This window comes from Patiria miniata, unplaced genomic scaffold (genome assembly GCF_015706575.1).
Source record: "Patiria miniata isolate m_02_andy unplaced genomic scaffold, ASM1570657v1 HiC_scaffold_1, whole genome shotgun sequence".
Classification (NCBI taxonomy): domain Eukaryota; kingdom Metazoa; phylum Echinodermata; class Asteroidea; order Valvatida; family Asterinidae; genus Patiria; species Patiria miniata.
Window position 1 is genome coordinate 6895501 of NW_024037047.1, and position 21716 is coordinate 6917216.

General features: G+C 41.3%; 2 protein-coding genes and 1 long non-coding RNA gene across 3 annotated transcripts in view; 2 read left to right on the top strand and 1 right to left on the bottom strand.

Annotated features, from left to right (window-relative positions):
* Positions 1 to 21716, bottom strand: part of LOC119721203 (MOB kinase activator 2-like) — a 38006-nt gene that overhangs the window by 2899 nt on the left and 13391 nt on the right. Inside the window, exons 2-4 of the mRNA XM_038191142.1 lie at positions 14118 to 14287; positions 12769 to 12868; positions 938 to 1062 (exon numbers count right to left, since the gene is read on the bottom strand). Of these exons, the coding sequence (XP_038047070.1) occupies positions 938 to 1062; positions 12769 to 12868; positions 14118 to 14287 (395 nt within the window). The remainder of the gene's footprint in view (positions 1 to 937; positions 1063 to 12768; positions 12869 to 14117; positions 14288 to 21716) is intronic.
* Positions 1783 to 8742, top strand: LOC119721198. The gene is made up of 2 exons (XM_038191128.1): positions 1783 to 2179; positions 2433 to 8742. The coding sequence occupies exon 2, from the start codon at positions 2699 to 2701 to the stop codon at positions 8672 to 8674; it is 5976 nt and encodes a 1991-aa protein (XP_038047056.1). The 5' UTR covers positions 1783 to 2179; positions 2433 to 2698; the 3' UTR covers positions 8675 to 8742.
* LOC119721208 lies at positions 8973 to 9510 on the top strand. Its single transcript, XR_005270163.1, has 2 exons — positions 8973 to 9217; positions 9471 to 9510. It is a non-coding gene; the product is annotated as an uncharacterized LOC119721208 (long non-coding RNA).

Here is a 21716-nt window from a genome sequence, read left to right on the forward strand (position 1 = left end):
GAGTAGGGCCTACCGAATACTTTATCTGGCCCCGTGCTTACCATTGGTTAAGCACCAAAAATATTTGCTTTAAATAGCAAATACAGTGGCTTTCTACTGTGTCAGCATGTGGGCAATTCCACGGTTACTCATGTTACATTTTTGATGTACATGTACTTTTGAGTTTCCTTGGTCTGTAATTACCTTACTGAAAAGGTTTAATAACTGTTATCCCCATGGTAGATAGAGCAGACCTAGACCTATCTAAGCACCAAAGATGGCATCCAGAAAAATGTGTTATGTATGATAATCAAGACGCACAAAATCGGTTACTCACATTACGAAAAGGTTACGTGAGTAACCGATTTTGTGCATGTCGTTTATCATACATAACACATTTTTCTGGATGCCATCTTTGAGGCCTATGAGACATCCCTTTTTGGTAAAATGTTTTGGTAAGTGAACTTTATTAAACATTTAAAATGTTTCATGCTTTTCCCAACAATTGAGGGCGCTGTTGCTGTGATGTAACTTTGGGAAGACACTTTCCAGATTAGGATTTTGACCTTCAAATTGTAAACCCAAAATTCTGCTCATTGAAAACATTTGTGCACCAACTTTTCAAGTTGTCTCACTGTCATATACTGAAACAACAATGACCCACTGAAAGCAGAAAAATAACAACAGCAAACCCCTAAAATTCTGGAGACTTTTTTATGCTGAAGTATATGTGAAACTGAAGTTTCTGCCCGGAATGACATCACACTTTTGCTCATGAATATCGAAATTTGCATTAGCATAAAAAAGGCACCAAAACGTCCTTATATGGCAATGGCAATATGAAGATTACAAATAAACTTAAATGGAACATAAAGGTACATTTCAAGGATTTGTTTTCATTAAAAGAAAAAATCCATTACATGGGCCCTTATTGATAATTTTGTGTGAACAGGCTCACCATATTTTGTTGGTAAAACCGCTTCATCGGTTATGTGTTTCTGTATATAGGACATGGCATAGTTGATGTACTGCGGCGCTGTCACCTTGAGTTTCTTGCCCTTGTCATCGTGCCAAAAGTATTGCCTGCCAAATAAAAAAATTCAATTAAATTTACAGTGGCAATAAATATATAACCTGAATGCAATATATGACGAGTTTGTTTCCAATACGTGACATACATGTATGCCATTTTGTCACCTCCTGGTTGCCCAAAGTCAGTTACGTCGGCTGGTTAGCACAGGGTGAGTAAAAAAAAATGAAACCCATTGTTTTATTGAAGTTCTGCATGTAGCACCTTCAAAATTTAGGATATGAAAGCCCAATTCATAAGCTTTCTTTTAGTACAAGAATCATTCAAATCACTCATGTACTTTTCAAGTTACGGAATTTTAAACACAACCACCGTTTTAAAGTTCTGTCCACGGATCACAAAAAGGTAAGTGTTCTTTCAGCAAAACGACAACAAATCATATAGGGATGTGTGTGAATTGTTTTCGTTTTGCTGACCCTGTAGTCAAACATAATTTAAGAATTCAATAAAAGGAACAACGTAGTTTAGAAACAGCTTTCACATGGTGAGTAAAAAAAGAGGAAACCCAAATGGCACCCCCTATTTTTGAAAGACATTTTGCATATTGTAGCACTTTCTTGTAAAAGAATCATTCAAATCACCCATGTACTTTTCCAGTTATGGAATTTTGAACACAAACATTGTTTTAAAATTTTGTCCACGGATCGCATTCAAAGTACGTGATATTTCAGTAAAAATGAAACCATGTCATATCATGAAAACGATATCTGTCACTGCAGCAGCTGTGCAGTGAGTTTGTCTTAAGTTTATTAATTTTCTGAACAAGGTTTTCATAGTTTAAATTTAGAATTCCATTTTTTAGAGTATTACTGCATATTCAGTGAAAGAGCCTACAGTTAATGTTCACCTTATAATAGTGAAAGAGCCCACTTATGTGCTACATTAAGTAGCCTCCTTCCCACCACCAGAGTGACCTTGTGCACTTCCTATGTGCATACAGAGACCCTGTGTGGGTACAAGTACCACATAATCTTGCCACATAAACAATGGGCAGCCATATTTACTGACCATGTGATTTCAGAGACAAGTGTTTTCATACTCATTGCGATTTAGTTCTTCAAGTTTCATCACTTTATTCACTCTTTGTGGACCTTGAAAGACCCCATTTTGGTAAGAAGCATTTTCCTTGATTTTATGAGTTACTTTTAATAAGTTTAGAGACAGAATTCAGTGGATTTTCTGAGATTTTACAGTTGATTATTCATTCAGCAAAAAACAGATTGAACTGCAAATAGAGTTTAGATTTGACAAATCAGACTTCACATTTTTGGACTCAACTTGCCATGTTTAATAGATTAGACTTTTCCATGTACATTTATTATAGTTTTCTTATTAGTGTTTTTTCTGCTTTATTAAATTGCAGATTGTTATCTCAATCTACTCAATCTACTATCAGCAATCACCACCATGTTGTCAAGTGGCTTCATTGTGTTTTGTGTGTGGTTCCTGGATTGATTGTGAATACCAGTCACTTGGGAGTCCTTTTCTCATAAGTTTGAGAACTAGTAGTCCGAAACTCCTCTGGGCACAAGTGAGCCCCGAGGCAGCCACAATAACAATCAAAGGACAATCAAAGTCACAACCAAAGTCCAGTCGTTCCAGAGCATGCCGAGTGAATAAACCCACGTCATGTCGTTACCAATCCAGTCATCTTCTAGTCATAAGTTTGACAAGTCAAAGAAGAGTAACGCCGGTCGAGCAGCAAGTCACGCTGGTCATGTGTCGTCTTACAAGTCAAGTAAGAGTTCCAGTCGAGCCAGTCATGCCGTGTCCGTTACATCATCATATGCACGGCATCAGGAAGAAAAGCTGGAACTAGCGAAAACAGCGGCTGCTCTGCAGGTCCAGCTAGACTATGCAGAGAAAGAAAAACAGCTGAAACTCCTGGAGTTGGAGGCGGCAAAGAAAGTGGAGGAAATGAAGATCGAGAGAGACAAAAAGTTAGAACAACTTGAGATAGAGAGGAAATTGGCCGAAACCCGAGCTGTGATGCAGGTGTACTCATCGCTGGAGCGGGATGACAACAGTTCAATATCATCAGAGCTGTCCGGCATCCCCGCCGACAAACATGAACATATGCAGAGATTCCTCAACTCGCATCAAAGTGATCACCCCCCTCCATTGTGTCCATCTGTGCCCCAAAGTGAAGGCGCATATGTGGACAATGCGTCACTCCAACCAGTTGCCATGGTTACATCAGCCAATCAGAACAGATCTGATGAACAGTCCAGTGTACATCATTCTCATCACCAAAGTGAAGGAGGACGGATGACGATGTCGTCGGCACTTGAAAAGTGCATTACACAGTTAGCCGAGTCCAGTAGACAACAGCATGATGTAAACAAACGCCTTGTTGCATCTAGCCAGCTACCAAAGATAGCCGTCCCCCATTTCAACGGTGATCCACTCCAGTACCCCCTGTGGCGGAACTCCTTCAATTCCCTTATCGACAGCCAACCCCTTGACGCCGACACCAAGCTTAACTACCTCAATCAATATGTGACGGGGAAACCAAAGCACCTAGTGGAGCACTACATGCTCATCGGCACTGAAGAGGCCTACACGCAGGCAAGAAAAGTATTGAACGAGAGGTACGGAAACAGTAGTGTAGTGAGCACTGCTTTCATAAGCAAACTCCGTCAGTGGCCGAGGTTAACGCCGAGGGATGCAGCAGGCTTGAGAGATTTCTCTGATTTTCTGGGGAAAGTAGAGGCAGCACGAGCAACCACAGCAAGCCTTGGAGTGCTGGACTACGCCAGTGAGAATGCTCGTCTAGTCGAGAAACTGCCATTCAACCTTGAGACAAAGTGGCGGGACAAGATTGACTATTGGAGACAGATCCGTGGTCAGGATTCCTTCCCCCCATTCAGCGAGTTTGTCAAACTTGTGAAGATTGCAGCAGACAGGGCAAACATTCCTGAGTTGCAGAGCGTGGTTCGAAGTCAGGACAAACAACGTTCAAATGCAGGAAGTGCTCCGAAAAAGAACACCAGTGTTTTTGCGACTAGTACGAGTCGAGGTGAACCAACAAGCAGAGTGCAGTTGTCCAGTGACAAGAGTTGTCTCTTCTGCAATAAGCGTCATCTCCTGGACGACTGTGAGCGCTTTCTGCGCAAGCCTTTCGCTGAGCGAAAGGATTTCTTCTTCAAGAAGAGACTGTGCATGGGCTGTGCACGTTCCAGTGATCATCAAGTGAGAGAGTGTAACGACAAAAAGGTTTGTCGGATCTGCGCTGGTGCCCATTTGACCTGTCTCCATCGCAACTTCCAACAGAGACGGCCAGAAGAAACTGCTTCAAGTAACCCCCAGTCAGCAGCGGCAAGTAAACAACCAGCTGACAAAGTCCCAAACAATTCATCCCCACCCAAAGAAGTCATTGCTGTGCACCCCAAACGAGATGAGGGAATGTCCAACTGTATTCAAGTGTGTTCCCAACCAGACCAAGAAGGAGAAGGTGACCACTCCATGATTATACCAGTGTTGGTTCGTAGTGAGAGTGATCCAGCGAGGGAGTTCCTCGAATATGCCATCTTGGACGAACAATCCAACAGTTGCTTCGTGTCAAAGAGTTTGTGTGAAAGGATGAACCTGCAAGGACCAGAAACGGAGTTGTTGCTGAGTACAATGCAAGAACAAAACGTCCGCATCAGCAGCAGTCGAATATCCGGGCTTGAAGTGCTTGATGTCAGTAGAGAACACACTGTTAAACTTCCAGTCTGCTTCGAGAGGGATTGCATTCCAGCCAAGAAGTCTCAGATACCGAAGCCTGCTGTCGTGCATCATTGGCCCCACCTGAAGTCTCTGGCAGATAAACTCATGCCCTATGATCCAACCCTGCACATCTCTCTTCTCATCGGAAGCAATTGCCCAAGAGTGGTTAGACCCAGAGAAATCATCGCCGGTGGAGAGGATGACCCTTACGGCCAGAGGTCACTACTAGGCTGGGGAGTAATTGGGAACGTGTGCAAGGCTGCACGACAAACCGATGACCAACCTGCAGTATGCAACAAAGTGGTTGCTGCTGAACCACAACGCTACCAACACTTCGTCTATGGTACGAGGGTGAAAGAAGTCTTAAACCCAGAGAAAGTTCTCAAGGTGTTGGAATCCGACTTTGTCGAGAATCATCAGGGGAAGCCATACTCAGTAGAAGACGAGAAGTTCCTGAGCGTGATGGAAAAAGGAATAAAGAAAGCATCCGATGGCCACTACGAAATGCCACTACCACTGAAGTCTGACGCTGCGACCCTGCCTAACAACCGCCAACTTGCAGTCAAGAGATGGAATCAGCTGTCCGCCAGATTCCGAAAGAATGTGAAGTTTCGTGAAGACTACAGGGAGTTCATGAAAGATGTTACCCCAAAGTGTGCAGAGAGAGTCCCCCTAGACCAACTGGAAGTTGATGAGGGAAAGGTAAACTATGTGCCGCACACCGGAGTCTATCACCCCAAAAAGCCGGACAAGATAAGAGTGGTGTTCGACTGTTCAGCCAAATATGGAGGCGTTTCACTCAACGACCATCTCCTTCAAGGTCCTGACTTGACTAATGGTCTTCTCGGTGTTCTGTGTAGATTCAGGAAAGAGGAAGTGGCCTTTATGGTTGACGTGAAGAGCATGTTCCATCAGTTCTATGTAGAAGAGAAGTACCGTGACCTGCTGCGATTCCTATGGTGGGAAAATGGTGATCCAGAGAAGCCAGTGGTCGAATACAGAATGAAAGTTCACGTGTTTGGGGCCGCTAGCTCACCAGGCTGTGCCAACTTCGGGCTGAAGAGAGCAGCAGATGACGGAGAGGATGAGTTTGGAGCAGAGGCAGCAAACTTCATTCGTAATGATTTCTACGTAGACGATGGACTGAAGTCACTACCCACAGTGGAAAGAGCATCATTACTGATCAAAGCCAGTCAGAATCTGTGTGGAAAAGCTGGGTTGAAACTGCACAAAATCATCTCCAACAAAAGAGAGCTGTTGGAAAAATTCCCAGCAGAAGAGCGAGCCAGTGGTACAAGGGAACTAGATCTGAAGGTTGATGTACTACCAATGGAAAGAGCCCTGGGCGTCACTTGGTGTGTCGAGAGTGACACCTTTCAGTTCCATATTGAGTTGAAAGATAGACCATTCACAAGACGAGGCATACTTTCAACTGTAAGTTCGATCTATGACCCAAATGGCTATGTGGCTCCAGTAACCCTCAGAGGGAAGAGAATTTTGCAGCAGATGTGTCGCGACAAACTTGATTGGGACAGTCCAGTGCCAGAGATGCTACAACCTGAGTGGGAGAAATGGCGTTTAGAGGTTCTCGGCTTAGAGAAGATCCAAATCCAGCGATGTTTTAAGCCCAAGGATTTTGGAACTGTGACAGCAGTTGAATTGCATCATTTTTCCGATGCAAGCCAAAATGGTTATGGTCAGTGTTCCTACCTGCGACTAGTCGATGAGAACAATAAGGCACATTGTTCCTTTGTAGTCGGTAAGTCCAGAGTGGCCCCTCTGAAGCTCGTCACCATCCCCCGGCTAGAACTTGCAGCAGCAACTGTCTCAGCAACTGTGAGTGAATTCCTGCGACGAGAGCTATGTTACGAGATGCTCCACGAATATTACTGGACAGACAGCAAGATTGTTTTGGGATACATAAACAATGAAGCAAGACGATTCCATGTCTATGTTGCTAACAGAGTGCAGCAAATCAGAAGTCTGACTAACCCAGAGAGATGGATGTACGTAGACACCAAAGAAAATCCTGCTGACGAAGCATCACGTGGTCTGACAGCAAAGGAACTTATAGAGAAGTCCTGCTGGTTATCCGGTCCAGATTTCTTGCAGAAGGATGGCCCCTTTCAACCCCAGCCAGCCGTAGTTGCACCACTGAGTGAATCAGACCCAGATGTGAAAAGAGTCTCAGCTTTCGTGACAACAGCTGAGAACAACGCACGACATCATCACTTCGAAGTGAGCCGACTTGATTGCTTTTCATCCTGGAATAGAGCTTGCAGGGCAGTCGCTCTTTGTCTGAGGTTGAAGACAAAGTTGAGGAACAGAGTAGTGAAGAAACCTTGTGAAGGGAAAGTTTGTTCCACTCCTGCGAAGCAAGCAATCACTGTGGCAGAACTACAGAATGGAGAGATGGAAATCATCAAAAATGTTCAGCATGAACATTTCAGTGTCGAGTTACAGGCCCTACAAGAACTTGGTGTAATCGGGCAAGTCACCGATGGAAAGACTGCAAGGGTGAGAAATGACTACCTGAAGAAGACGAGTTGTCTGTACCGGCTAGATCCCTTTCTAGATGTCGATGGCATCATCCGAGTGGGTGGCCGTATTGCCAGATCTGATCTTCCAATTGAAGCTAAGCATCCAGCTGTTCTCCCTTACAAAGGTCATGTCACCCAGTTGTTGATTCGCCATATTCATGAGAAGGTGAATCACATGGGCAGAGGAATGACACACAACGAGCTACGTCAGAGAGGGTACTGGGTAATTGGTGGTTCATCAGCTGTGTCCAACTACATCTCAAGATGTGTGACCTGCCGCAAACTGCGTGGATCGCTGCAGCGACAGAAGATGTCTGACCTACCCGTAGATCGACTAGAGCCAGCGCCCCCATTTTCCTATTGCGCTGTGGACTACTTCGGTCCATTTTTGGTGAAAGAGCGTAGGAGTCAAGTGAAACGTTATGGTGTCATGTTCACATGTATGGCGTCTAGAGGTGTTCATCTAGAGACAGCAAATTCCTTAACGGCAAGTTCTTTCATCAATGCCCTTACAAGATTCCAGAGCAGGAGAGGACCTGTACGTCAACTGCGTTCAGACCAAGGTACAACATTCATCGGTGCTCGGAGTGAGCTGAGAGAAGCGCTAGCTGAGATGGAGCAGGACAGAGTCCACCAGTACCTGTTAGAGAGCAACTGTGACTGGATTCCCTTCAAGCTGAACACACCGCATGCCAGTCACATGGGAGGCGTGTGGGAGAGACAGATAGGTACAGTACGCCGTGCACTAGAGGGTCTTCTTCTTAAAACCACGACACAACTGGATGATGAATGTTTCAGAACCTTCATGACTGAGGTAGAAGGCATCATCAATTCACGACCTCTCACGACAGACTATCTCTGCTCATCAGACGCACCAGAGCCATTGACACCCAATCATCTGTTCACCATGAAACCCAAGGTGGTTCTGCCTCCGCCTGGAAAGTTCCAGAAGGAAGATGTCTATGCCCGCAAATGGTGGAGACGTGTCCAGTTCTTGACCAATGAGTTTTGGGTGAGATGGAGAAAAGAGTTTCTGCACCATCTTCAAGAGCGCAAAAAGTGGGTCAATCCAGTAAGAGATCTACAAGTAGGTGATGTCGTGATCTCCAAGGAAGGAGAGCAGACCAGGAACCAGTGGCCACTGGGGCGCGTAGTGGAGACCTACCCGAGCAATGACGGAAGAGTCAGGTCAGTGAAGCTCTTGATGGCCGATGGCACACGAGACAACCTTGGCAGACGGCAACACTCTCCATCACTCCTTGACAGACCAGTACACAAGCTTGTCCTGTTGGTACCCGCAGAGAAGCCTGAAGCTCAAGAGACCAGAGAAGTCCCCACCGAAGAGCCAAACTGAAGATCCTGCCAGAAGAGACCCACTGCTGACGACAATCTATTTAGTTTATGAACTTTACTTTTTAACTGTTCTTGTTACTCATTAGTAGGTAGATACCAATTTAATTAGTTTGTTAACTGCGAGATGCAGTTAGAGGAGCCATGTCACTGCAGCAGCTGTGCAGTGAGTTTGTCTTAAGTTTATTAATTTTCTGAACAAGGTTTTCATAGTTTAAATTTAGAATTCCATTTTTTAGAGTATTACTGCATATTCAGTGAAAGAGCCTACAGTTAATGTTCACCTTATAATAGTCAAAGAGCCCACTTATGTGCTACATTAAGTAGCCTCCTTCCCACCACCAGAGTGACCTTGTGCACTTCCTATGTGCATACAGAGACCCTGTGTGGGTACAAGTACCACATAATCTTGCCACATAAACAATGGGCAGCCATATTTACTGACCATGTGATTTCAGAGACAAGTGTTTTCATACTCATTGCGATTTAGTTCTTCAAGTTTCATCACTTTATTCACTCTTTGTGGACCTTGAAAGACCCCATTTTGGTAAGAAGCATTTTCCTTGATTTTATGAGTTACTTTTAATAAGTTTAGAGACAGAATTCAGTGGATTTTCTGAGATTTTACAGTTGATTATTCATTCAGCAAAAAACAGATTGAACTGCAAATAGAGTTTAGATTTGACAAATCAGACTTCACATTTTTGGACTCAACTTGCCATGTTTAATAGATTAGACTTTTCCATGTACATTTATTATAGTTTTCTTATTAGTGTTTTTTCTGCTTTATTAAATTGCAGATTGTTATCTCAATCTACTCAATCTACTATCAGCAATCACCACCATGTTGTCAAGTGGCTTCATTGTGTTTTGTGTGTGGTTCCTGGATTGATTGTGAATACCAGTCACTTGGGAGTCCTTTTCTCATAAGTTTGAGAACTAGTAGTCCGAAACTCCTCTGGGCACAAGTGAGCCCCGAGGCAGCCACAATATCAGAATAATCCCATAAGTCTCCGGGGTAGCCAAGTAGAAGGCAGGGTAAGACTATTAACTTTTGACATTATAAAGCATGTTGTTTTGACATTAGACGCAGAAGGTTTTAAAATAAATGTTATGATACATGTAAGTGCCAGTTATCATGATTATGAGAGTGCTCTCATGCGTGTGTTTTTGATACGTAAATTCTTTTCGTTTTGCTGAAATATCACTTACAGTACCTTTATCGTGATTCGTGGACAAAATAACTGTGTCTGTTTTTCAAAGTCCATAATGGAAAAGTACATGAGCGACATGAATGATTCTTTTACTAAAATAAAGCTTACAAATTTGGCTTTTACATCCTACATGTACATGTAGATCTGGAACAGGCTATGTGTGGGCAATTCCACACCAAAGTGGACATGACACCAAAAAATTCAAATACATGTGACTTAAACAAATTTGGTGTCAAATGAAAGCTAAAAGTCTATATTTTCAAGATTTGAAGTCGCAATTTTATTTTTGATACATTTCGGTACCAAAAAATAGGATTACGTAGTAATCTTGAACATTTTAATCCTAAAAATGTGATTAATTGTGATATGAAAGTATTCTACCAATACACACACAAAAATATGTACTAATGACATCAGTTTCTGTCATGAGAAAGTATAGGTCATAAAAAACTGACTGAATTTTGTTTTACATTTTGCGTAATTTGTTTTGCTTCAGTGACTTCTAATATTTCAGCCTTCGAAAATGTCCTTCCGTTACCGTGGAATTGCCCATGTAGAACTTTTTTTAAAAATAGGGGTTGCCATATGGGTTTCCTTCTTTTTTTTTTGGTTACTCACCCCTGTGCTGTTTAAATGTTCTGTAAAATTCTAAAAACCTTGCAACTTAATTTCTCCAATGGATATCACATTTGAAAATAAACTCCTCATATCTATAAGAAGATAAGAATCCCAACTGCTTATGCCTTTTTTTTTGGGGGGGGGGGCCCCTTCGGGGAGAAGAACTTTACCATTCTTCACACTACATACATGCACCGGTATACTATGGTCACTATACGATATGCAATTTCAGTGTGCAGAACTTTCTTTTCAATCATGTTTTATTTGTACGGGGTGTATAAAAAAAACCCCGAAACCGAGATATTATTGCTAATTAGAACAGAAGTAGGGCACATGTGAATCAAAGGGAGGTATCCTCTGTTAGGGTTGAATCTCCTCTTTAACATGACACCCTGATCATGTCATTACATTCACGGTGGACTGAGCAGTGAACAATTTTATGAAAGGGTCTATTTAGAGAATTGCGCCACTTTTCAATTGTGGTTTTTGTAGTGTCATTGTCACAGAGTGAAAGGCTATGGTTGCCAATCAAAGCAGCTGGGGAAAAAAAAGAGAGATTTCACTATGAAAAGTGGCACAATTCTCTCAATAGACCCTTATCCACCCTGTACAATACCTCATTTTTCTCTTACAAATTCCCTCCCACGCATATTATACATGTACATGCAATGCTTTTTTATCTAAAAGCATTTGCTCAATACATTCTAATACTAGGATACTTTTTGAAACTGTGTATTGAACGATCATTAAAGAATCAAAATGGGCTTTACAGTTGTAATGGACTTTGTATTGTGCTTGGATAACCGGTCCCTCTTAAGAGGGCACAGCTTTTAATGAATTGACGTCACACGTTGCAAACCGGATACCGAGTTTGTTTGCCCTTCTCCTTAAACGCGTCCAGGGGTTAACGGATAATCTATTTTGAATTCATGTACACCTGCAATTTTATACAATGTATTAATTTTCAAAACACCGTTAGAAGATTACTGCACTATTCAGACAATTCTACGTACCGGTACGTCTAGCATAGCTGATTTTTTTTTAATGGAACATGTACGTTACATACATGTTCCATTAAAAAAGTTGAATAAATACAAAATTTAGCAATTGTACGCTTCTTCATCCAAGGCTTAGCTGTCATTTTAATGTAAAAAATCACAATGAAATTGGATGATTCATAAATGAATCTGAGTATGATTAGGACAAGAAGGCCTCCTAAAAAATTGTTAAAAAAATTATTTGTATAAGCTTAGGAGCGGTCTCAGTCAAAGTCCTTCAGAAACATAATTTATACCCTTCTCTATCTATTTCAACACTGGTAGCCTGTCATTGAAAGTACCCTGCAATGGTGTATCCAAGTTCGGTTGTTTGGGGGTTTCTGTTGTTTGTTTGTTGGTTTATTTGTTGGTTGGTTGTTTGTTTTGGGTTTTTTTTTTGTGTGGGGGGGGGGGGGGAACTGAATGTTTTCATGAAAAAAAAACGCCCCAAATTTGATTGGTACCAGTTAAGACAAATGGCATTTTAAACGCAGTTATTTACTAGTGGTAACTGGTGGTAAAATGTGGTGTGTTTCAAATGTTTTAAACAACTTAAAACCACGTGTTGGTGAAAATTATATTTTTATACAATGCTATTAAAACATCCCCGTCATCTGATTGGTGGGTCATTGGTGGGTCACGAGTCACTGAATTATTTGTCCAAATGAACCGCGCCGCCACACCGCAAAAATAGTTCCATTCCACTGTTAAAAGGTCTTCCATTGCACGGTCCCTCTATTGGTGGCGCTCTATTGGCTCTGTTGCTGTACATTCACAGTACCAGTTTCCAAGGTTACCAATCAGACAACGAGGTTTTATTCAGGCGTTGCATAAAACAAATAGTGAATATTTTATATCTGTGCAATGGAAAGAATGTTTTCATCCGGCGACAGACGGTATGTTCCATACAGACGGTATGGAACATTCCATCTGTCACATCATGAAATTATTCTTACCATTGCACTCATAAACATTCTTTATTTGCATAATATTGCATATTTTTTCTTGGTTTTCCAGCATCTACGAACACAAAACTTAAAAAAAGTCAGTGTAACAATATTTGCTATAAATTACTAACCCCCCAAATCCATCCATTTCTGAAAATTACAGCAAAAGCAAATGTTGTATTCCCTTAAACATTTCAGTGGCACTGAAAAAAACTGGACGACAAAATGAAGAAACATCAGACACATTCTTTTTTTTTTGGCTTCACAAAATGACACACTTACGTGTTCCCCGGTGCCGACATGCTAGGGCATGTATCATTTGTGCAGGCTTCACTCGACGTGACTCCATATAGAACATTAACATTGTTAAACAATTCTAGAGCTGAGGAAAGAGAAAAGAAAAAAAATCAATAAATAATTAATTGATTGAATTTATAAAAAGCATATGCATGGTTTTATCTGATGGATTTGGCTCAACTGACGTCAGCAGTGTGTGTTTATTTACAATGCTTTATGCAGTGGTTTCTACATGTATTTTACATTCAGATTTTCATATTTTACATTTATTTACTATAAATTTAGGATCCAAAGTCTGACATTTTTTTAAGCTCTGGCAGGAGTTTCTACATGTCACTTGGTGGTCTGTCGTTTGGTCGGTCTGTTGGTCCCCGAAAATTTACCAAAAATATTTTACCAAAAATACTTTACAAAAAATATTTTACCAAAAATTGAGCAAATGCCATGTCGTCGTCAGTACATGCACCCTAAAAATTGTTTGTAATCATTCGTAAAGTTGTTTATGAAAATTGTGTAAATGGATGCAAGATATGTTCAGTATGTATATTAGTCACGTGGTATTTTGTGTAGCAGGAAATGAAAAAAGACCATTATCATGTTGCGGCCATCTTGATTTTTTCCCATTCAAATCAACGTTACCTGTCCAAAGGGTGGCTGGAAGGAAAAATAGTCTGGTTCCTTTTTGCACAAAAAAACAACATTATCATTCAGTACTGTTATTGGATACAGGGAACACAACTGAAATGTTGGCAGCATGATAAAGGCCTATTATGGTGTTCAACGGCCGCGCCGCGGCCCGGGCTTGCCATTGTTCCCTGTTCGACCTTCAACGTTGAATAAGTAGCCAGTTACTTATTCCACATTCACAAAAATGGCATCAAAATAGAAGCAAAGACCCTATTTTTACGTGTATGTGGCTCACAAAGTGCTGCAATTAACATTCTGTGCATGCGCAATCGATCCTTTTGTGCTACCCAACACGCAAAAAACCCAAGGCTCGTCGAAATGTACCCAAGGCCTGACCAAAATTCCCAAGATCTTGGGAAAAAATCCCAAGGCTCGTTCAAATGTTCCCAAGGCCTGACCTTAATTCCCAAGATCTTGGGAAAAAATCCCAAGGCTCGTCGAAATGCTCCCAAGGCCTGACCTTAATTCCCAAGATACTTGGGGAAAAATCCCAAGGCTCATCGAAATGTTCCCAAGGCCTGACCTAAATTCCCAAGATCTTGGGAAAAAATCCGAAGGCTCGTTCAAATGTTCCCAAGGCCTGACCTAAATTCCCAAGATCTTGAGAAAAATCCCAAGGAGTGACCACGCTGATGGATACTACTCACTATTGGATCCCAGCCACTCGTTGTGATCGAGCCCCTTGGGTAACCGGACAACTTCCCGGATGTCGAAGTCTATGATCTGCGCTCCTAGATACTTGGGCTCCAGAAAGAGCTTGGGCTCCTCGGGCGTGGTCGCTGGCTGTGGTTTCTTGTCTTTCCCTCTGCCAGCTTTTCTGTGTGTAATAACAACAGAAATGGAATTAAGATCCAGAATTTAATTGTATGAGTTTCTTTTCCTAGAATGCAGTGTTTTAAGTTGAGGCACTTGAGTCGATTCCGAGTCTCACGTCCGAGACTGAGTCTGAGTGGCCAGTCACTTGGTTTGAGTCCATTTTAGCAACAGAAATGGAAACACATGTAAGTTGAAGTAAGAATTTGCTTGAGATTCTTTGCCTAGAATGCATTGTTTTAAGTTGAGGCACTTGAGTCCAGTCCGAGTCTCGAGTCACTTGGGTTGAGACTGAGTCTGAGTCTCCAGTCATTTGGTTTGAGTCCATTTTAGTAACGGAAATGGAATCAAGTTAATAACTAAAAATTTGCTTGAGTTTCTTTACCTAGAATGCATTGTTCTAGTTGAGCCACTGAGTAGAATCTGAGTCTGAAGTCACTTGGGTGGAGACCGAGTCTGAGTCTCTTGTCATTTGGTTCAATTGAGGCCATTTTAGCAACGGAAATGGAATTAAGATAATAACTCAAAATTTGCATGAGTTTCTTTGCCTAGAATGCAGTGTTCTTAGTTGATCCACTTGAGTCGAGTTGGAGTCCCAGTCTTGAGTCACTTGGGTCAAGACTGAGTCCGAGTCTCCAATCATTTGGTTGGAGTCCATTTTAGCAAGAGAAATGGAATTAATTTAATAAAGATCTTAGTATTTGCTTGAGTTTCTCTGTCTAGAATGCAATGTTCTAATTGAGCCAGCCTCTTGAGTGTACACAGTCCCGTGTCTCACGTTTTGTTGGTTTGACTTGAGTCCATCCTGAATCACAAGTCTTTTGAATCAAGTCCAAGTCTGAGTCTGAGTCACATAAATGAAATGGATGTACATTGCTACTCAAGAGGGACTCGTGTCTGAGTCCTAGACTCAAATCCTACAACACTGCTAGAATTTCAACCAATTCTGTCCCCTTGCATCTTTTGATGTCAAAAGGGCTTCCAAATCAATCAACCATACTTAGTGAAACAGTTAACAGTTATATGTAAAATTTACTGCCTATAACTTCTCATTATCACTGACTATCAACAACACAACATGTTCATTAGCAGCTTAAATAACATTATCTGCATCACACAAGTGAACACCACAGTTTTGCTTAATCCTTTAGTCATCCATTAGGCTTAATCCTCTCAGCTAGCTTTGCAATGATCTCTATTGTTGGAATAACACTAAACTCCACCCTGTACACAAAACACATGTTACAATTACAGTTATAATCAAAACAGTTGTCAGTTGGTAATGGTACTGGTAAGTTCAGCCAACTGCAATAACTTCTAGGATTAATTCTTTTTTTTAAAGATTGTTAAAGTAGACATAAGAACTGCTTGGACAAAATAAACCCCAAGCTCAAAACATTTTAGGCAATTAAAGCTTTATGTATTAAAGGGAATATACAGTCGGCTCCCGTTATAACGAGGTCCGATGGACTTTCACAATACTGTCGTTATAGCCGGAACCTCGCTAAAACCGGAGCGCAGTTTTCCCCATTCGTTGTGCACAAGGTACGGTACATGTGCGTGCGTGTTTTAATCGTGTAACGCACGTCCGAAGACATGAAAAGATGGTCATTTGTTGGTATGTACGTCTGTTAATAATGTATATTAAATATTTAACTGATGGTGATGAATAAATGAAATAAATAAAATACCTTTGAGGGAACATTGTTCAATATTTGAGGACCTGAATCCGGAGGAAAAGGCATCATCGCTGAGAAGAATCAGGCAAGTAGGTCACTCGCACAAATCGTGCCGAGTGACATTTTGCTTTCATTTTGCATTTGCTGGAATCGGGCAAGAGAGGGCGCCAATACATGCATTACTTCCGGGTTTTAATGACTCCTGATCCTTAGATGCTTTTTGGTTGTTGACTTTTTGGAACAGTTGGGTATTATTGTTTCTGAAGGGATTCTTTGAAATTGTAATTATTTCGGTTAACTATAGCGCACATTCGTGCCAAGTGACATTTTGCTTTCGTTTTGCATTTGCTGGAATCGGGCAAGAGAGGGCGCTAATATTACTTCCGGGTTTAAGTGTCTAAATGTGTAATTTCGCAGCAATTGGTGATTATTATTTGTCGGGAGGGATTCTTTTAAGATAATAATAATAAATAAACAAAAGTAATAATTTTGGATTAAAATTTGTACAATGTATATGTGGTGGGGCGTTTGAAGATCTTGGAAACCTGTTTTCATTGGGATTGTTTTTTCGGCGGGGCCGGAGGGGTTCTTAATTTGTTTAAGATTTTTATTTTTTTATTCTTCGGATTCTTTTTTGGGGGTGGGAAACACGGTATGTTTTAAACTTTATTTTTTGAAGACAGACTGAATTATCTCTGTTTGGAAGTTGTGGTGGCTCTGAAAAGAGCCGTTTGTTTTGTGATGCTGTGTTCTTTACTTCGTATTTTTTTTTTATAGCCACAAGCCAACAATAGGGAGCAATTACGCACCCGATGTTCGGGCGGTAGTACTAAAGGCTATTCCTTACAATGTTAACACTTAACTCCTGAGCGCCCCCTATTGTTAGTTTGTAATAATATAGAAACGTGGTACCGCAGTCGTAAGCAAACTTCAAACCTGGTCACGCTAAGGGAAACCGCAGCGGGGGATTAGCGACTAGACCAGCGGTCCACTGCGCCGATTATCACAGTCCCATTGAATTTATTTATAAAGATCGGCGAGATGAAATAACGTTGGGTTGAAGTCTTTACAAAGGTACATTGATGGGTGAAGCTTAAGTGTGTTGCTTGAATTGGAAGACGGGAGCATGATACCCGTTTCGGGACAAAAGGTCTGTCGTTGACAAGCTGCAATGCCCGTAGTTTTGAAAAGATGTCGTTGTAAATGGGTTGAGAACAATGCTTTTCCTCGCATTGGGTCAGCCAAAATCGTCGTAATAGCCGAAGTCTCGTTATGTCCGTGCACGTAATAACCAAATATTTCCCCATAGTAATGTACACAAATTGATCGGGACTGGCAGAATGTGCTCGTTACATCCAGGTTATCGTTATGACCGAGCTCGTTATAACGGGAGTCGACTGTACATCATTTGCTTTTGCTGTAATTTTCAGAAATGGATGGAATTGGGGGGTTGGAAATATATAGCAAATATAGTTAGACTGACTTTTTTGAGGTTTTGGGTTCAAAAATGCTATAAAAAACAATCATTTTCCTGTAGTCTGGTTCCCTGACTCCATTTAAGAAGAAACAGAGCAGTTTACATACCTTGGGGAATTGTAAGGTCAGGGAACCAGTCTAGCTGGCTTGTACCCGTTCAAAGGTGTGTAATCGATTGCAAACAAGTGCGATGGTCAATTGGGGCCAGTATTTGAAAAAAAGCCAGTTTTTTCCAACGCTGATCAGCCGATCAGCGTTGGAAATTGATACAAAAATACCACTTTTCTTGAAAATGACAGTATATCAGGTGCCATGATTTTACAGGATGCTTTACACTGTCATTCACTAACAGTCCAGCAAGGTATTTCAAAATGATTTGGTAGTTTTATTTTTTGATGTTTGCAAATGTTGTATTTTCCCTTTAATGTCCGTGACAGGGCTTTAAAGAGCTCAGTGAATAAACCTGAAAATGTGTTTTTCCAAGCTACACATAGGCCCTACTGTATGTACATTGTACATCCATCATGTAGTAATTACCGCCGGACAAGTGACTCGATTACTCGAGTACTCGCGAGTAGTTTATGCTACTCGTTGTCCTACTCTTGGTTTTTCATCTACTCGAGTACTCGTCCTGGCGCGAGTACTCGTCCTGGCCAGGACGAGTACTCGTCCTGGCGCGAGTACTCGTCCTGGCACGAGTTCTCATCCTGGTCACGAGTAGAAGCAGGAACTCCCGAGTAGCAATTTAGGGTTTAGGGTTCACGGCTTAATATGTCCCCTGCAAACAGGGAATCACTCCCTCCACCTCTCTCTCCCTAGGATTCCATTCGTAAAAACACAAATTCAAGTAAATGACCCAAAACGTTGCACAGTAAGGATATCTCAGTGCTGAAGAATGTGGTACGACTTGCACGCTATTTGCTTAATTCTAGTTATTTTCCATCATACATGTATACCCCAGTACATGTCATTTTTCTGCTTTTATGGGAATTTGGTTAACTACTCGCGATGTACTCGACTACTTGTGAGTAATTTCTTTTCTCGAGTAGAAAAATCCACTTCTCACCCAGGCCTATAGTAAAAGTCAAGGAGATTACAGACTAGTTTTGGATCATTTCTCTGAACATACATCATGTTCTGTCACAGACACTGCACTAAAAACGAACTACTAATGGAAATTAGTAGTAATCCAAAAATGGGTCTTTAGACGCATCATTGGAAATGGCCTTCTTTCATCATTTTCTTCAAAACGACAGCTTGCCAGAAAGAATAATTTCACACGGAGTTTAGTCCCATTACATCTTTAAACCAAGAAAGCTTTTCAACGATAATTTTGTCAGTTACTTTTTGGATAGCAGCAAATGATGGACTGAACCTTTAATAATGAGACCTTTCTCCATGCGCATACATAGAGACCGGTACATGTACCGGTCTGAGCACTACACACATTCATGTGCATGTAGCCCCACAAGGTGCTGCAATTTACTCCATACCCTGCTCAGTCGGTCAGTGGCATTTCATGGCTTTGTCATGCTTGTGCTGCATCTGAATACGTGTGCATCTTTGAATATTATTAAGACACAAAAAAAAACAGCTATACACCTGATCCTAAGGATGGTAACACTATAGGCCAAGCAGCCTGGAAGTCACAAGTCTTGATGTTGGTACGTGTGACTCTCTGGCTGTGAATACCAAGGGTGTTAGGTTGTTTGAGGATCATTTGAAATTCTATATGAGAAGTACCAGTGAAAATGCGAATTTATATTGGGTTATTTGCCCTTAGCCGACGCATTTTATAAACACGGTATACTCAGTGTTGTTCCAGGGCTTGCAAGAATAATTCACAAGCTTGCTCGGGTGGGAGTGGAACCCACGACCTCCTGCTTTCTAATTAGCCCTAACTCCCTAGGCCTTTATGCTAGGATGTAGCCTCAATCCTGCCAAATCCTCCAATTGGCATCATGGAAAAATAGCATATATCCTCATATCCTGCAAATTCTTCCGTTCTTTTTTGGAATATGGTCCATGGAGGGGTGACCACTGCCTGAATCCTGCAAAATCCTGTGGCAGTGACTGTCAATATGTTGAGGCTTGGCCAGTGACATCCTGGAGCAGTACGGATGATTTCAAGCTAACCTATATTTATGCATGGCTGAGCAAAAATAAAACAAGGTCCGGCCCAAGACCTTGACAAAATGCATCCTACGAAATCAGTAACGCACTTCTGCCATGTAACCTCAATCCTCCAAATTCCTCCACTCTGGCAAAGAGGATTTTGAAGGATTCAGGGCGGTTAGGGTGTGTTATTGTACACAACATGTACATGTACTGCTGTACTGGGTCCGGTTCATTTGTGATATGTACATTGTGGTACAGTGCAGTGATAAGTTAATCAACCAGGTATTTTTTCCAAAAGTCAACATGGCCTCGGGGCAATTCCTACAATTTTTCTCATAGTTTGTGTGCAGTGAGGATTCCTTTTGAGTTTTGATGGGACAACTAATCTATGCACTCAGTAAACATATGATGATGTATAGTACGTACAACTGCATGTTAATCCACCGGTACATGGTAAATGTATGTAGAACGTACTAACTGTACGAATAGATTTACATAAGCAGTGGCTTACAACCAGCTGTGTTGCCAACTGGGTAAAAAAGATGTGCCAACAATTTTGACACTTCCCAAGATGTTACAAATTCTGAAGTGGAGTCTGGATACGGGTCCATTGGATGTCCACTAGGTGGCCCTGCAGTGTTCATAACATAATCTTGCATGAATACATAATAATAACCCCTGGTACTTTCATACTGAAATTTGTATCCTTGTGGAGACATTTCTTTGTTCTCTTGCACTAAAGTTTTCGAGTTTGAAATTACAGTTTCAAAATGCTCTTATTTTAACCAGAATTAATTTCCTTGGCTGAAATTCAGACTTAATATCCCTTTTCTAAAACTCTACTATTTGCGACGGATCAACATACATGTACATGTTTTTTGTACCTTGGAAATTCCTAGTTTTTGAGTAAAATCCATACATGTATACATTGTGATAACCTTGTGGAGACGTATTCATCTATAGAAATTACCCTGTGGAGACGTACGTATACAATCTTTTGTTCCCTATTGTGTGCATGTCTCCAGAGGGCACGGTGTATCAGATCATGTATGCGCATTATACACAATGTATGCAGTTTACATTCATTTACTGGCGGATCTTACCGGTAGTTTTGAGTTGGCTGGATGTTCAATGTGTATTCGCAATTTGTCTCCACCAACAACACTTTTGTTTCATTCAGCACAAAAATCTGGGAGATGCATACTTGTCCCATCTCCTCTGGTCAGAAAGTGAAGGGAGGGGGGATTTATATCGATCCCCCTATTCCCCCCCCCCCCCCCCCCCCCTCCAGACCTAAGCCTGTGAATGTAAGCATACATATGCCGGTACGGTATGTGCATTTCTTGCACATCATCACATTCATGACAAGAATACGAAACTCCTGACATTTATTAACATGCAAGTTTCCACCGCGAGACACATGTCTAATGTTTCAGTCACAATAGCCTAACTGAATTGGACTGAACATGCTGCGAAAGTGCACATACATGTACGTGTGTACATGTATGTAATGCGCCCAACAGAAGTTTGAATGTAAGTTCAAGTATGTGTTCTGGCAAGACTACACCATATACGCCCACTCCACACTAACGCTGTGCAACAATTATTCAATCGCTTTCTTTTTATTCAATCATCAATCTTTTCTTCAGCTATTTCACTTTATTCCATCATTCGGTTTGATATTCATCAGGGCTTCTACATTGTATACTTTCTATGAAGATCAAAATTGTATAAACCGGAAAAATGTAATTTAGTACATCCTTGCTTTCAAAAAGACTTTCCTCAATAATTCAAAGCGCGTTTTGTAGCCCAATTGGGCTGTTCCAGGACCTAGTGTCCCTTTAAATTGCATTGTACTCACTATTTCAGCCCTGCTATGTACATGTACATGCTTGTTTCCAGTCTAGGAAATTTGGTAAAACCATTAAACGGGAGATAATTGTGGCAAACAGAGACCTTGCCATTCACACATGAGCAATTTTGAAGCAATTGAATCAGATACAAAAAAAATGTACATCCATGTGTACCGGTATATGACATCAAGGCCTGTATTCCAAATTACACATATTCCATATGTTTCGACATGTAATAATGACATCTTAATTCTTTCAATAAATCAACGCTTGACATGAAGTGCCATTTAACAATTTGGGACAAACA